The 13,394-nt window shown below is 45.7% G+C and overlaps 1 protein-coding gene across 12 annotated transcripts in view; it reads left to right on the top strand.

The window, feature by feature from the left end:
- TOP1MT (DNA topoisomerase I mitochondrial) overlaps nt 1-12,574 on the top strand; it is a 61,893-nt gene extending 49,319 nt beyond the window's left edge. For all 12 annotated transcript variants that reach the window (XM_061607079.1, XM_061607075.1, XM_061607077.1 and 9 more), the window contains 9 exons: nt 172-316; nt 2,469-2,612; nt 2,730-2,915; nt 4,173-4,241; nt 4,592-4,706; nt 6,888-7,015; nt 9,363-9,457; nt 10,281-10,430; nt 10,881-12,574. In XM_061607079.1, the coding sequence (XP_061463063.1) occupies nt 172-316; nt 2,469-2,612; nt 2,730-2,915; nt 4,173-4,241; nt 4,592-4,706; nt 6,888-7,015; nt 9,363-9,457; nt 10,281-10,430; nt 10,881-10,983 (1,135 nt within the window). In that variant the 3' untranslated portion in view covers nt 10,984-12,574. The remainder of the gene's footprint in view (nt 1-171; nt 317-2,468; nt 2,613-2,729; nt 2,916-4,172; nt 4,242-4,591; nt 4,707-6,887; nt 7,016-9,362; nt 9,458-10,280; nt 10,431-10,880) is intronic.
- Nucleotides 12,575-13,394: the final 820 nt, after the last annotated feature.

Raw genomic sequence — 13,394 nt, 5'->3', positions numbered from 1 at the left:
ACGCTGGTTGGGAAAGGCTGGTCTAGAGGGCACTGTTATATGTGGTAGACAAATGTAATAAATAAATGATAATTCAAACTGTGATTCCTACACTGGGGAAGGAGCTCTCCTCTTTTCTGGTTCATTGGTTCATTTTCTAATAATTTGATGTTTGTCCCTTTTTTTGGACAGGGATTCAAAGGTCCCACAGCCACCTCCGGGACACAAGTGGAAAGAAGTGAGATGTGACAATTCTGTCACGTGGCTGGCCTCATGGACAGAGAACATCCAGGGGGCCATCAAGTATATTATGTTGAACCCAAGTTCCAAGCTGAAGGTGAGGGACAGACAGACCCTTCAGAAGTTGTTTGAAAACTCTTTCTCTGCATTGCTCCAGTTGTGGGCTGCATGTTGGGTAATATGGGTCTTGTTCCTCAGTCCAAGTAAATCTGTGTTAGTGGAGTGCAGCCACAACAACCCAGAGGCCTGCATCTCTTTCAAGACCAACAGATATATTATGGTGTAAGCTTTTGTGAGCCAGGCCTATATGTGGAAATGCATGCAAACATTAAGGGGGGGATTGTACAGGTATCTTATTTATTTTATTCTATTTATTACTTATTTATTTTATTATTTGATATATATCCTGCCCTTGCAGCAGGAGCCCAGGGCAGCAAACAAAAACACTAAAAACACTTAAAATACATTAAAACAAAACATTTTTTTAAAAAGCTTTGAAGATTTTTTTTCAAAGGGTTAAAAAACATTTGTTTTTTTAAAAAAGTTTAAAAGCATATTAAAAAGCAATTCCAGCACAGAAGCAGACTAGGATAAGGTCTCAAAAGGCTTTTTGAAGAGGAAGGTCTTCAGTAGGCACAGAAAAGATAACAGAGATGGCGCCTGTCTAATATTTATGGGTAAGGAATTCCACAGGGTAAGTGCCGCCATTCTAAAGGTCTGTTTCCTTTGTTGTGTGAAATGGACTTCCTGATAAGATGGTATCTGCAGGCGGCCCTCACCTGCAGAGCGCAGTGATCGGCTGGGGATATAAGGGGTAAGACGGTCTTTCAGGTAGCCTGGTCTCAAGCTTTGTACACCAAAACTAGAACCCTGAACTTGGCCCGGTAGCAAATGGGCAGCGACTTGATTTAATACATTTATAACCCACTTCATTGTTGTTATTATTATTTATGTCCTCCCAGAAGGAGCCCAGGACAGCAAACAAACACTAAAAACATCTTAAAAGACTTTAACATATATTAAAACAAAACATCTTTAAAAACATATTTTAAAAAAAGCTTTAAAAACATCCTAAAAAGCAGTTCGAACACAGATGTAGACTGGGATAAGGTCTCTACTTAAATGGCTGGTTGAAAGAGGAAGGTCTTCAGTGGGTGCCGAAAAGATAACAGAGATGGCGCCTCTCTAATATTTAAGGAGAGGGAATTCCAAAGTGTCGGTGCCAGAAGACTGTGGGTCTGCTTCCTACGTTGTGCGGAACTGACTCGATAAGATATCTGCAGGAGGCCCTCGCCTCTTTCCTGGTATCCTGGTCCCAAGCTGTGTAGGGCTTTGTACACCAAAACTAGAACCTTGAACTTGGCCTGGTATCAAATGGGCAGCCAGTTCAATTCTTTCAGCAGTGACATGTTGACGATACCCTGCCCCAGTGAGCAGTCTCGCAGCCACATTTTGCACCAGTTGCAGCTTCCGGACCAACCTCAAGGGCAGCCCCACATAGAGCACATTACAGTAATTCATCCTGGAGGTTACCAGTGCATGGACAATCGTGGTCAGGCTATCCCGGTCCAGAAACGGCCGCAGCTGTCTCACCAGCTGAAGCTGGTAAAAGGCACTCCTAGCCACGGAGGTCACCTGGGCCTCTAGCGACAAAGGTGGATCCAGGAGCATCCCCAGACTACGAACCTGCTCTTTCAGAGGGAGTACGACCCCATCCAAAGCAGGCAACTGACCAATGGCTAGAGTCCTGAAAGTGACTAACAACATGACAGAGTTCAGTAAAAGAAAACAACCTGGAGCAAGAGCCTGCACCAAACGTTCTTTTGCATAGGACAGTTAGCTACGAGTTGGCTGTGTACAGGTTGGGGAAAGGACGGTCCAAGTGGAGCATGTCCTGATGTTGTTTTTGCCTCCCTTTGGAACATAGGAAGCTGCCTTACACTGAGCCTGGCCCATGTAGCTCAGTATAGTCTACACTGACTGGCAGCAGCTCTCCAAGGTTTCAGTCAAGGGGACATTCCCAGCCCTACTGGAGATGCTATCAGGGATTGAACCTGGAACCTTCTGCGTGCAAAGCAGATGCTCTGTCCCTGAGCTGGAGCACTTCCTCAAGGTCCTTCTGCCTCCCCACTCTCGGTAGCCTCCATGAATTCCAGAAGCAGTCTGTGAAATTCGGGTCTCCTCCTCTCTCCCTTGAGAGGTGGATCTGGGCAGCCTGGAGAAATCACACATCCTGTTTCTCTTTCCAGGGGGAGAAGGACTGGCAGAAATACGAAGTCGCTCGCTGCTTGAAAGGGGTGGTCGGCAAGATCCGTTCTCAGTACCGAGCAGACTGGAAATCCAAGGAGATGAAGAAAAGGCAGAGGTCCGTGGCGCTTTATTTCATCGACAAGGTAAGGGCTGCTTTTCAGGGCTGGAAATCCCGCTCTTAAAACTGCCTGTGGACGCCCCTTGCCGTCTTCTGGATGGAGCAAGCGCCTGATGTCCCACTCTTCTGTGTCCCTTTCCAGCTGGCCCTGAGAGCAGGGAACGAGAAGGAGGAAGGGGAGACAGCGGACACAGTGGGCTGCTGCTCCCTGCGCGTCGAGCACATCACGCTGCACCCTCGGCGGGACGGGAAGGAGAACGTGGTGGAGTTTGACTTCCCGGGCAAGGACTCCATCCGCTACTATAACAAAGTGCCCGTGGAGAAGCAGGTGAGAGAGGCCGCATCCCCTGCAGAGGTGGACCCCCTCCGCAGAACTGTAGTCAAGCGACATCTGGGGACCCAAACGTTGGGAAAGGCTGCCGTAAAGAATAAGCTGCTTTATACTGCATCGCATCCTTGGTCTATCTAGGTCAGTGTTACCTACACTGACTGGCAGCAGCTGTCCAGGGTTTCAGGCAGGGAGTCTCTCCAAGCCCTTCCTGGAGATGCCGGGGATTGAAGGTGGGACCCTCTGCAAGCAGGTTAGGTTGCTCTACCACTGAGCTATAGCCCTTTTACATTTAAAACATGTAAATGAATGTTTTTTCTTGAAATAATTGTTCATAATATAGTGCTGTTAGCTGGAGGAATTGAATTGGGAACCTTCCTGCGTGGCAATCATGTTCTCTGCCACTAAGCCAGCAGTTCCCAAATGGTTTCCCCCCCATGGCCCACTTGAAGATGACTGATCGTCTTGGTGGACCATTTAATGATTTTCCTGTCTGTTGTAGCAATTGTAATGCGCTGTGCTAGATGATGTATCATTTTCAATTGGGTTTTTGTTGCTTCTTTAGCTTCTTGGACTGTATTTTATTGTATTACAATTTGCATTCCATAGAGTTAAATAAAAGAAGCAATCAGAATACAGTTAATAATCAATACGGATACTTAATGTGGGCATGCCACAGGCCACCTGAATGAAGCTGGTGGGCCACTGTTTGGGAACCCCTGCTCTAAGCTAGGCTCCCTCTCCAGTGGATGCATGCGCTGAAACGGAGGTGAAGGGTCACACTTTTAGCCACTGCACAAAGTTTCTCCCAGTTGCATTTGTCTTTTGTCTTATTTTGAACAGGTGGTGATTATTGTCATTATCATTTTCAGTTAAATTTCTTAAGGCGCCTTTTTCAAAACAAGGCTCAAGGCGGCATACAAAACATTTAAAATATACAGGAATATGAGAATGAAACAAGAACAAACAACAAGTATCCATGTAATACTAAAACAAGCCCATCTCTTCCAAATAATTGAATCATCGCCAGCAACAGAACCAATTAACAGCCAAACAAAAACAGATGGCTGATTGCAGGCTCTCAGCTGCAAAAATAATAGAGAGCTGTCCCTGCTTTTGGGGGGGATAGTTGACGAGCCTTGCTTTTGGGAACTTTGCGTGCATTAAGCTGCTTCTATGACGGTGTTCCCAGCAAAGGTGTTCTGCCATTTTTGTGAACTGAGTTTGCTATAAAGATTTCCTTCTTGCCAATTGTAGGTATTCAAGAACTTGCAGTTGTTCATGGAGAACAAAGAACCTGGAGATGATCTGTTTGACAGGCTGTCTGTAAGTCTGGGGTCGGTCTAGGCTGAGCAGGCCTTCCTGAATTTTCCAGTCCCAAGTATCTTGAGTGCACAGCTTCTCCCAGCAACAGCAGATTTGTATTTCTGTGGCTGTTTCCTCATTCGGTTCAAGGCAGTGTGTTTGCCCTGGCCGTCAGCTTTGTGGGAGCAAGGGTAGGTTGTGCAAGGAAGGTGCACCTGGCCTCGCTGAAGCTAAACAAGTCTGGGTCTATTCAGTGCATAAATGGGTGGTGACTTAGGAACCCCATGTACACTGTCATGAGTTCCATGGAAAAAAGAGATTGGTTTCTCCCACCCTTTCCCCTAAACTTCCTTCCCCTGTTATTTTTCCAGACGACAACACTGAATAAACATCTCCAGGACCTGATGGATGGTTTGACAGCCAAGGTCTTCAGAACGTACAATGCATCCATCACGTTGCAGGAACAGCTGGAAGCACTGACAAATGGTAAATGGTCTCAGGGCACCACCTGGCAAGCTCTTCTGCTGCACAGACTGGATTTAATTCCAGCAAGCATCTGCAGGGTCTCGGTAATACATGTTAATGCACACATTTTGAGACTGATGGGCTTCTGCTCTGAGGAGCGGATGCAACTTCTAGTCCCTCTTGAAATCTGGCAGCTCTCAGGTTTGAAAGAACGTTAGAAGAGTTTGGCTGCGGGATCAAACCAGTGGCCCATCTAGTCCAGCATCGTCTTCTCGCAGTGGCCAATCAGATGCCTCTGGGACACCCGCAAAGCCAGGCCTGAGCACAAGAGCGCTCTCCCCTCCTGCCGTTTCCAGCAAATGGTATTCAGAGGCCTTCTTACACACGAAGCCATCATGGCTAGTAGCCTCATTTTCCTCCATGAATGTGTCTAATCTCCTCTTAAAGCCATCTAAGACGGTTGCCATCTCCACATCTTGTGGCATCAGGTCTCCAATTTAGCTTTGTGGTGTGTGAAGAAGTACTTTCCTTTTTGCCTGAATCGGCATCATTAGATCACCCCAGGTTCTAAGGAAGCTGCTTTTATATTGAGTCAGACAGACCATAGTTCTGTCTAGCTCAGTACTGAGTCTGACCAAGCACTGACTTTCAGCAGCTCCCCAGAGTGTCAGGCAGGGGGTCCTTCTCCCACCCCTACCTTGCAATTGTGTTTGATAGTCTTACTCCCCATGAGTTTTCTAAACCTCTTTCAAATGCATCCAAGTTGATGGCCATCATTTTTGGCTGTCCTGAATCTTCCAACTTTCAGCTTTGTTGAATGGCCCCAACTTCTAGTATTATGAGAGAGGGAGAAAACCGTCTCCCTGGTAGCTTTCTCTATGTTTCCTCAGCATTGCCTGGTTCACCCTGCCGCTAAACTCCTGTCGATCAAAACAACATGTGCTCCTGTGGTATAATGACCTTCCTCTTTCCACAAGCCTTTTAAGTTGAGACCTTACCCCAGTCTGCTTCTGTGTTGGAAGTGCTCTTTAATATGCTTTTAAATCTTTTTCTTTAAAACAATACTTTTTTAACCTTTTTTTAAAAAAACACAAGTCTTCAAGTATTTTAAGGTCTGTTTCTATGATGTTTTAAAGTGTTTTTAGTGCTTTTGTTTGCCACCCTGGGCTCCTGCTGGGAGGAAGGGCGGGATAATAAATAAAAAAATAAACGTAAGATCAATAAGGCCACCCACGAAAGCCACTCAGGCAAAGTTTGCTGAGGGCATTCGTAGTTTTTCTCCAAGACTGAGATGGTGCCATGACATACATAGGAGGGCAGGGTCTGTTGTGAAAAAAATGACAACTGGCAGGGAACCTAGACGAGTGGTGGAGCCATCTGCTTTGCATGCAGAAGGTCCCAGGTTCAATTCCCAGCATCTCCAGTAAATGGATCCCATGTTAGCAGGGCTGAGGCAGACCTGCCAGTCAGAGTAAACAGTACTTGTCTAGAATCATAGAATAGTAGAGTTGGAAGGGGCCTATAAGGCCATCTAGGTGGACTGAGGGTCCTGGGATGAGGCACATTTGTGCAACCTTCTGTATGATCTGGCTTGCCTGTTCGTGGGGCTGGGAGACGTTTGCCCACTAGCATCTCCCTTACCCCATGATATCCATCAGCGCTCATCTTCCATGCTAGTGCTCTGATTGCGGTTGTAAAGAACGTCAGAAGAGGCTGGCTGCCGGATCAAACCAGAAGCCCCTCTACGCCAGTGTTCTGTTTCTTGCAGTGACCAACCAGATGGTGATGGGAAGACCACAAGGAGGACTTGAGCACAGCAGCGCTCTCCCCTCTTGTGATCCCCCGTGACTGGTACTCGGAGGCATAAGCGGGCGGGGTATGCTGTCAAAAATTGGGAGGGATCCTGGCTTAGTGATAGAGCAACTGCTTTGCATGCAAAAAGCTCCAGGTTCAGTCCCTAGAATCTCCAGGTAAGGGCGAGAGAGATCACCACCTGGAACCCGGTAGAGCCGCTGCCAGTCAGTGTCGGCAATGCTGGGCTAGATAGAGCAATGATCTGACTTGGTATAAGGCAGCTATGCTCCTATGAAATCTTCTGGATTCACAAGCCTAGTGTCTGGTGCAGTTCAGCCCAGTTGCTGCTGGGTCAGAAATTCAGTATACATACCTGCCCGCCCCGGCCTCCCTGTTTTGTATCAACAGAGGACGACAACATGGCTGCAAAGCTGCTCTCCTACAACCGGGCCAACCGGGCTGTCGCCATCCTGTGCAATCATCAGCGGGCGACTCCCAAAACCTTTGAGAAGTCCATGCAAAATCTCCAAGCTAAGGTAACCCAGCAGAGAGGGCACAGAAATCTGATGGCTTCTCTAGATGGCCAGTATTCATTGTGATGCAGAACACTTATGTGGTGGTTAGACTATGGCTGCATACACAACCAGCTTAAAACGCAGCAAGGGCGTTCCTTTTCTCAATTCGGATTGAAGCTGGTTTGGGGGAAAACACAGCATTTGTACACCACTTCCCAAACTAGTAGTGGGAGCATGCTGAATGCAGAGTAAACAGAAGCGTGTACACAGTTTGAGTCCAGCCTTTATTGAGCATTCATGCTGATTTATCTACAGGGAGGTTATATGACAATGAGCATGCATCCTGAGTTGCTTGTGGAGTGTTTATACGTCTTCCTGTTAATTAACGTTTCCCTGCCAATTTCCAAACCCCCAAAAGTCTGGTGGTTGTTTTTTTTTAAAAAAGGATTTGCTATGCTAGGGCAACTAAATGCTTTAATCCACTTCAACTTGGTTGCCCTGATGGATGACCTTTATCGGGAGAAGGACAGGGGAGTGCGACCCTGTTATTCTTACTTGATCCCTTGGTGGCTTTTGATACCATTGACCGTGGTATCCTTCTGGGCCGACTTGGTGAGATGGGTATCGGAGGCACTGTTTTACAGTGGTTCCGATCCTATCTCCAATGACATTTTCAGAGAATAGCATTGGGTGATTATCTTTCGGCCCCCTGGCAGTTGTGCTGTGGGGTGCCTCAGGGTACCATCTTGTCACCCATGCTGTTTAACATCTATATGAAGCCCTTAGGTGCTGTCATCAGGAGATTTGGGGCGTGGTGTCGGCAGTGCACTGATGATTCCCAGCACTATTTCTCCATAACATCTGAATCGGGAGAGGCCGTGCAAGCCCTGGGCCGGTGCCTGGACTCGGGGGTGGGCTGGATTAGGGCCAATAAACTGAGTCTGAATCCTAGCAAGACGGAGGCGCTGTGGGTTGGTGGTTCCCGAGATCGGATGATTGGTCAGTTGCCTGCTTTGGATGGGGTCGTACTGCCTCTGAAAGAGCAGGTCCATAGTCTGGGGGTGCTCCTGGATCCATCTTTGTTGCTAGAGACCCAGGTGACCTCAGTGGCTAGGAGTGCCTTTTACCAGCTTCGGATGGTAAGACAGCTGCAGAAGTTTCTGGACTGGGATAGCCTGACCACTTTTGTCCATACACTGGTAACTTCCAGGTTGGATTACTGTAATGCTTCTATGTGGGGCTACCCTTGAGGTTGGTCCGGAAGCTGCAGCTGGTGCAAATGCGGCACCGAGACTGCTTACTGGAGCAGATTATCACCAACATGTCACTCCACTACTGAAAGAATTGCAGTGGCTACCTGTTAGCTACCGGGCCAAGTTCAAGGTGCTGGTTGTGGTGTACAAAGCCCTATTCGGCTTGGGACCAGAATACCTGAAAGACCGTCTTACCCCTTATATGTCCAGTCGATCACTGCGCTCTGCAGGTGAGGGCCTCCTGCAGATACCATCTTATCAGGAGGTCCATTCTGTACAACATAGGAAATGGATCTTTAGTGTGGCGGCACCTACACTTTGGAATTCCCTCCCCTTAAATATTAGACAGGCGCCATCTCTGTTAACTTTTTGGCACCTACTGAAGGCCTCCCTCTTTCAACAAGCCATTTAAGTAAAGACTTTATTCCAGTCTGCATCTGTGTTGGAATTGCTTTTTAATATATTTTTAAACCTTCTTTTTAAGATGTTTTTAAAGCTTTTAAAAAAAATGTTTTTAAAGATGTTTTGTATTTATATGTTTTTAATGGTTGTTGTGTTTTAATATATTTTAAAGTCTGTTTTTATGATGTTTTAAAGTGTTTTTAGTACTTTTGTTTGCTGCCCTCGGCTGCTGCTGGGAGAAAAGGTGGGATATAAATCAAATAGATAAATAAATAAAACTGAGCAAACCTAAAGTTCCAGTATGCGCTTAAATCCCTCCCGCAAAATACTGACATTCAGGAGGTACCCTGAAAATTGACTTGGGCTGTCTATTTGAGTGGGGTGGTTGGTTTCAGCTGTCTCATGCATGAATCTGCACAGTGTTTTGGGGGGTTTTTTTTGCAACTGCCATGTCTTAATATGGTGGACTTCTAACAGGGAGCAGCATCCCTTTTCTACAGCTCCTGGTGCACAGTTGGGGCTGATTGAGGGTTAAATGACCAGACTGATGTAGGCAGGAATCGGAAGAAGCTGTGGAGGGTGGGAAGGAGCGTGTTTTTCAGAAAGTGAGAAAGGACTGTGAAGACACTCTGTAACTGGATTTCCAGTCCGTCCACATTTGTCTAGAAAGACAGGGCCTGAATCTGAAGCCTCCTGGATTTTTGCTGTTCCAGATTGATGCCAAAAAGGAGCAACTGATTGCTGCAAAACAAGAGCTCAAGAATGCAAAGGCAGATCACAAAGCCAAAAAGAACGTGAAATCGAAAGCGTGAGTGATCCCGGTGTCTCTTCAGTCCTGGATTATTTAAATTAACTATTGTGGTGTTCCTCATAGAACTGGTGCATGGGAAGCTAATTAAATGTCATTTTTCCATTTGCAGGATTGCCTTAGCAAAGTGGTCACTTTGTGTGATGAATGTTATGCTGGAAGTGGCCCTGTATTGTCACAAAAACATGTGAAGAGCCTGGTTGCTGGATCAGGCCAATGGTCTGTTTAGTCCAGCATCCTGTATTTTTCAGTGGCCAACCAGGTACCTCCAGGAAGCCAGCAAGCAGGGTATGAAGGCAGCAGCCCTCCTCTGGTGTTGCTTCCCAGCAGCTGGCTTTTGGAGGTATACTGCCTTTGAAGCTGGAGGTTTCATATAACCTTCATGACTAATAGCTACTGACAGATCTTTTCACCTTCATTTAAGCCAGTGCTCATCACCACCTCTCACAGGAGTGAATTCCATAAGTTTTATTCATGTGTTATATGAAGAAGCCCTTTCTTTCTGCCGGCCCTAAATCTGCTGCCAGCCAAATTCATTGGATGACACTGAGCACTAGCATCATGAAAGACAAGCATTTTCCCCACTGCCTATTTCCTCTGCACCATGCATAATTTTATAAACCTTTTATTTGTCCTGTCAGTCATCTTTTTACTAAACCAAAATCTTAGACGTAACTATCAAAGATGGGCACAGCCAAAATCTTAAAAAGAGAATAGAGTGGCCACTTCCATGATACTTTGTTAGCGAACCATGAGGACTAGCTGCTTTCCTTCTTGTTGGCGGTTCCATTTTCATGTATACGATGCCTCTTTTTCAAACCAGTGCTGTGGAAAAGAAACGGAAACTGATAGAGAAGATAGAAGAGCAGCTGGAAAAACTGAGCCTGCAAGCTACAGACAAGGAGGAGAATAAGCAGATTGCTCTGGGCACGTCCAAGCTGAATTACCTGGACCCCCGCATCAGTGTGGCCTGGTAGGTGAATGTTTTGGGCAATGCAGTCCTGCTTGTAACAGGGAGGTTGGTGCGTGTGGTGTATTTCCCCCCAAGAACGAAAGTTCAGTGCCAAGAGCCCTCCTTGGTCTGATACCAGAATGCCCCCTTTTCTGGTTATTTATTTATTTATTACTAGCATTTATTAGTCGCTTTTTTCAACAGTAGAACTCAAAGCGACTTACAAAAACACCTAGAAATAGCTTGCAACAAAAGCAAACATTTACAAAACAATTTCAAGCAAAATAATGCAACCATAATAGAAAAAATAGTTTTTGTGTTGTAATGTTTGCTATCTCCACACTATAACTATAACATAACATATATTACAGAAGACCACATTACACATCCAATCAATGCTGCGAGAGCAGGAGAAAACTTAAAGCAGTTTCAGCTTAGCTACTTAGCTGATGCCGTTATTTTTGCCCATAGGTGTAAAAGGTTTGGTGTACCCATTGAGAAGATTTACAACAAGACCCAGAGAGACAAGTTTGCATGGGCGATAGCAATGGCGGACGAAGATTTCGAGTTCTAAGGAGATCTAGACTGCCTCTTGCTTCCTTTAGCTGCTTGGTGGCATTTTTATGCCTTTATTGTGACTTCCCCCCCTTTCCTTTTCTTTTTTTGCAGGCAAAATACATCTCTAAAGGAAGACTTAGTGCCTTAGAACATTATCTTTTGTGTAAGATGGTAGAAATGCACTTCAGAAGTGTGGGTCTCAGTGTGGGAGTGGCCCACTGGTCTCTTCGCAGTGACTCACTGGCTCGGGGCTTGTTGGTCTTGTCTGCACTGCAGATTTAAACTGGTTTACAGCTGTCATCACCCCCCCCCCCCAAAAAAAGAATCTTAGGAAATAATGGTTCTGAAATGGGGTCATTGCAAGATAACCCCTTGCACGTTTCAGAAACTACAACTCCCAGGGTTCTCTGAAGGAAGCCATCGCTATGAAAGCCAGTCCATGCTTCTATAGCCTAGAGTTACGACTAACAATTATCTTTTCTGTGCCTGACTCATGAGATGGTCAGGTCAGTGTAACAGCCCAATGGGAAAGTGTACTTCTACCGTTTTGTTTAGCCTATATGTGTGGGTTTTGTAGTAAATTCAGGTGGTCCGGAACTTGGTGTTACAGCCTACCTCACACCCATCCTTTTAAAGGGTACATCATTTTCCTAATCCGGCCCCTGTTCTCTGTATCAGAGATACTCTTCTTCCCATCCTTAGCTTCACTAATTTGCACAATCAGGAATTTGTGGCTGTGCTTTGAAAGCTCCTAGTCCCTATTAGGGTGTAGGCTAGAACAAACAACTGGATTTGTAGTCACAAGAGCCTTAGTAGTTGTTCAACGATAGAGGGCAGAAGGATGGGTCCTTCAGAACATCATCTTTCCTCTGCAACCCATGGCATATAATCTTTTGGAGAGAGAACTCACCCCCTATTGCATCAGAGGGCAGGAAATGTTATGTTTTATGAAAAAGTAAAAAAGCAGCACTGACCTGCCACAGAGTGGAACTCATAACATTCAGCGGCTGACACTTGAAATCCCACAAGAATCTTTGGTTTGCACTATGTATAGACTCTTGACAAATCTAGTGTTTGTTAATTTCTGTGGAATCGTCGTGGTTTGATTTAAGAAGGTACCTAGTTCAGCAAAAAGAATCCTATATGTAGCAGAGCGTTAGACATAAAATTGGGGTGTGGCAGGGGAAGAGGAAACTAGATTGCAAAAGGTTATAATGTAGCTCTGGCATGAACATACCAGTGCATTGCACAGAAGTTTGTTAAGCAGTTTTCCTAGGTTATTGTGGTGGGTAGGTGGGCTCATCTGTTTCTAATGGAAGAAATACTGTGGATTTTGCACATTCTGATAACATCACTTCTAGTTTGCTAGTATTCCTACAAAGGCAGGCATAGGTGGGTTTTGTTTCAATACAAAATGCTAACCACTGGTGACTTTTCACCACACCAGACACACTTGTAAAGCAGTTGTAGGTTCTTAGAAGTGCTCTTGTGTTTAGCAATTTCCTGCAGTTGCATCAGATTTCAAGGAAATCAGCTAGATTCTTGGGTGATTGTTCCTTTGTTGCTTTGATGTAGTTCATTAAAATATGAATATTTTTTGTCTATAATGGTCTTTGTTTTTATGAATGTGTGTGCAGTTTCATATGCACTGGAGGTACATGGGCATGGGCTGTAGCTCAGCGATAGATCATCTGGTTCGCATGCTGGAGGTCCCAGGTTCAATTTCCCAATGGCATCTCCAGCTAGTGCTGGGAGTATCTCCTGCCTTGAAACCCTGGAGAGCTGTTGCTACTCTGTGTAGGCAATACTCAGCTAGATGGACCAATGGTCTGACTCAGTAAAAGGCAGCTTCCTATGTTCGTAAATGTATCTACAAAAGAAGCATCCCTCCCCCAGCTTTGAAGAGTCAACTTCTAGAGGGAGTGGAACCCTGACAGTTGCTAGCAGGTCATTTAAAGCAAAAAGCAAAAGTAGGGATGGTGGCCAGAAATTAGGGACAGTGGAAGCACTTGGGGAGTACTCCAAAATTGTAGGGAGGTTAAAATTCTCAAGAGAGACACATTTTGTGTTGATAATTCCCATCCCGGCTGTGCTGGTTGGGGCTGATGGGAGGGCACCAAGTTGGCAAAGGCTGTATTGTAGCACAATGGAAGGTGGTTTCCGCCCTCCCCACCCTCCTTAGTTCTTCACAATGGCAGTCCTGTTCTTCCACTAGGTGTTCTGTGAGTCAGCAACTCTTTCTTTTTTGGGAATGTTATCCCTGAGCTGAACAATGGACGCCTTCTGCGATTGATGTTTATGTAAGCATTTAGGAAGATGAGTCACCCAACAACCATGTTTCCCACATGGTGCTGCACCCAGCTGTCTTGCAATTCAAAGGCAGGCATAAACCCATCCCAATAAGATTTCATCTGGGATATGCTGCTT

Source organism: Rhineura floridana, chromosome 1 (genome assembly GCF_030035675.1).
Source record: "Rhineura floridana isolate rRhiFlo1 chromosome 1, rRhiFlo1.hap2, whole genome shotgun sequence".
NCBI classification, from domain to species: Eukaryota; Metazoa; Chordata; class Lepidosauria; order Squamata; family Rhineuridae; genus Rhineura; species Rhineura floridana.
The sequence above is the reverse complement of the archived record's forward strand: the minus strand, read 5'-3'. Positions and strand labels throughout refer to the sequence as shown.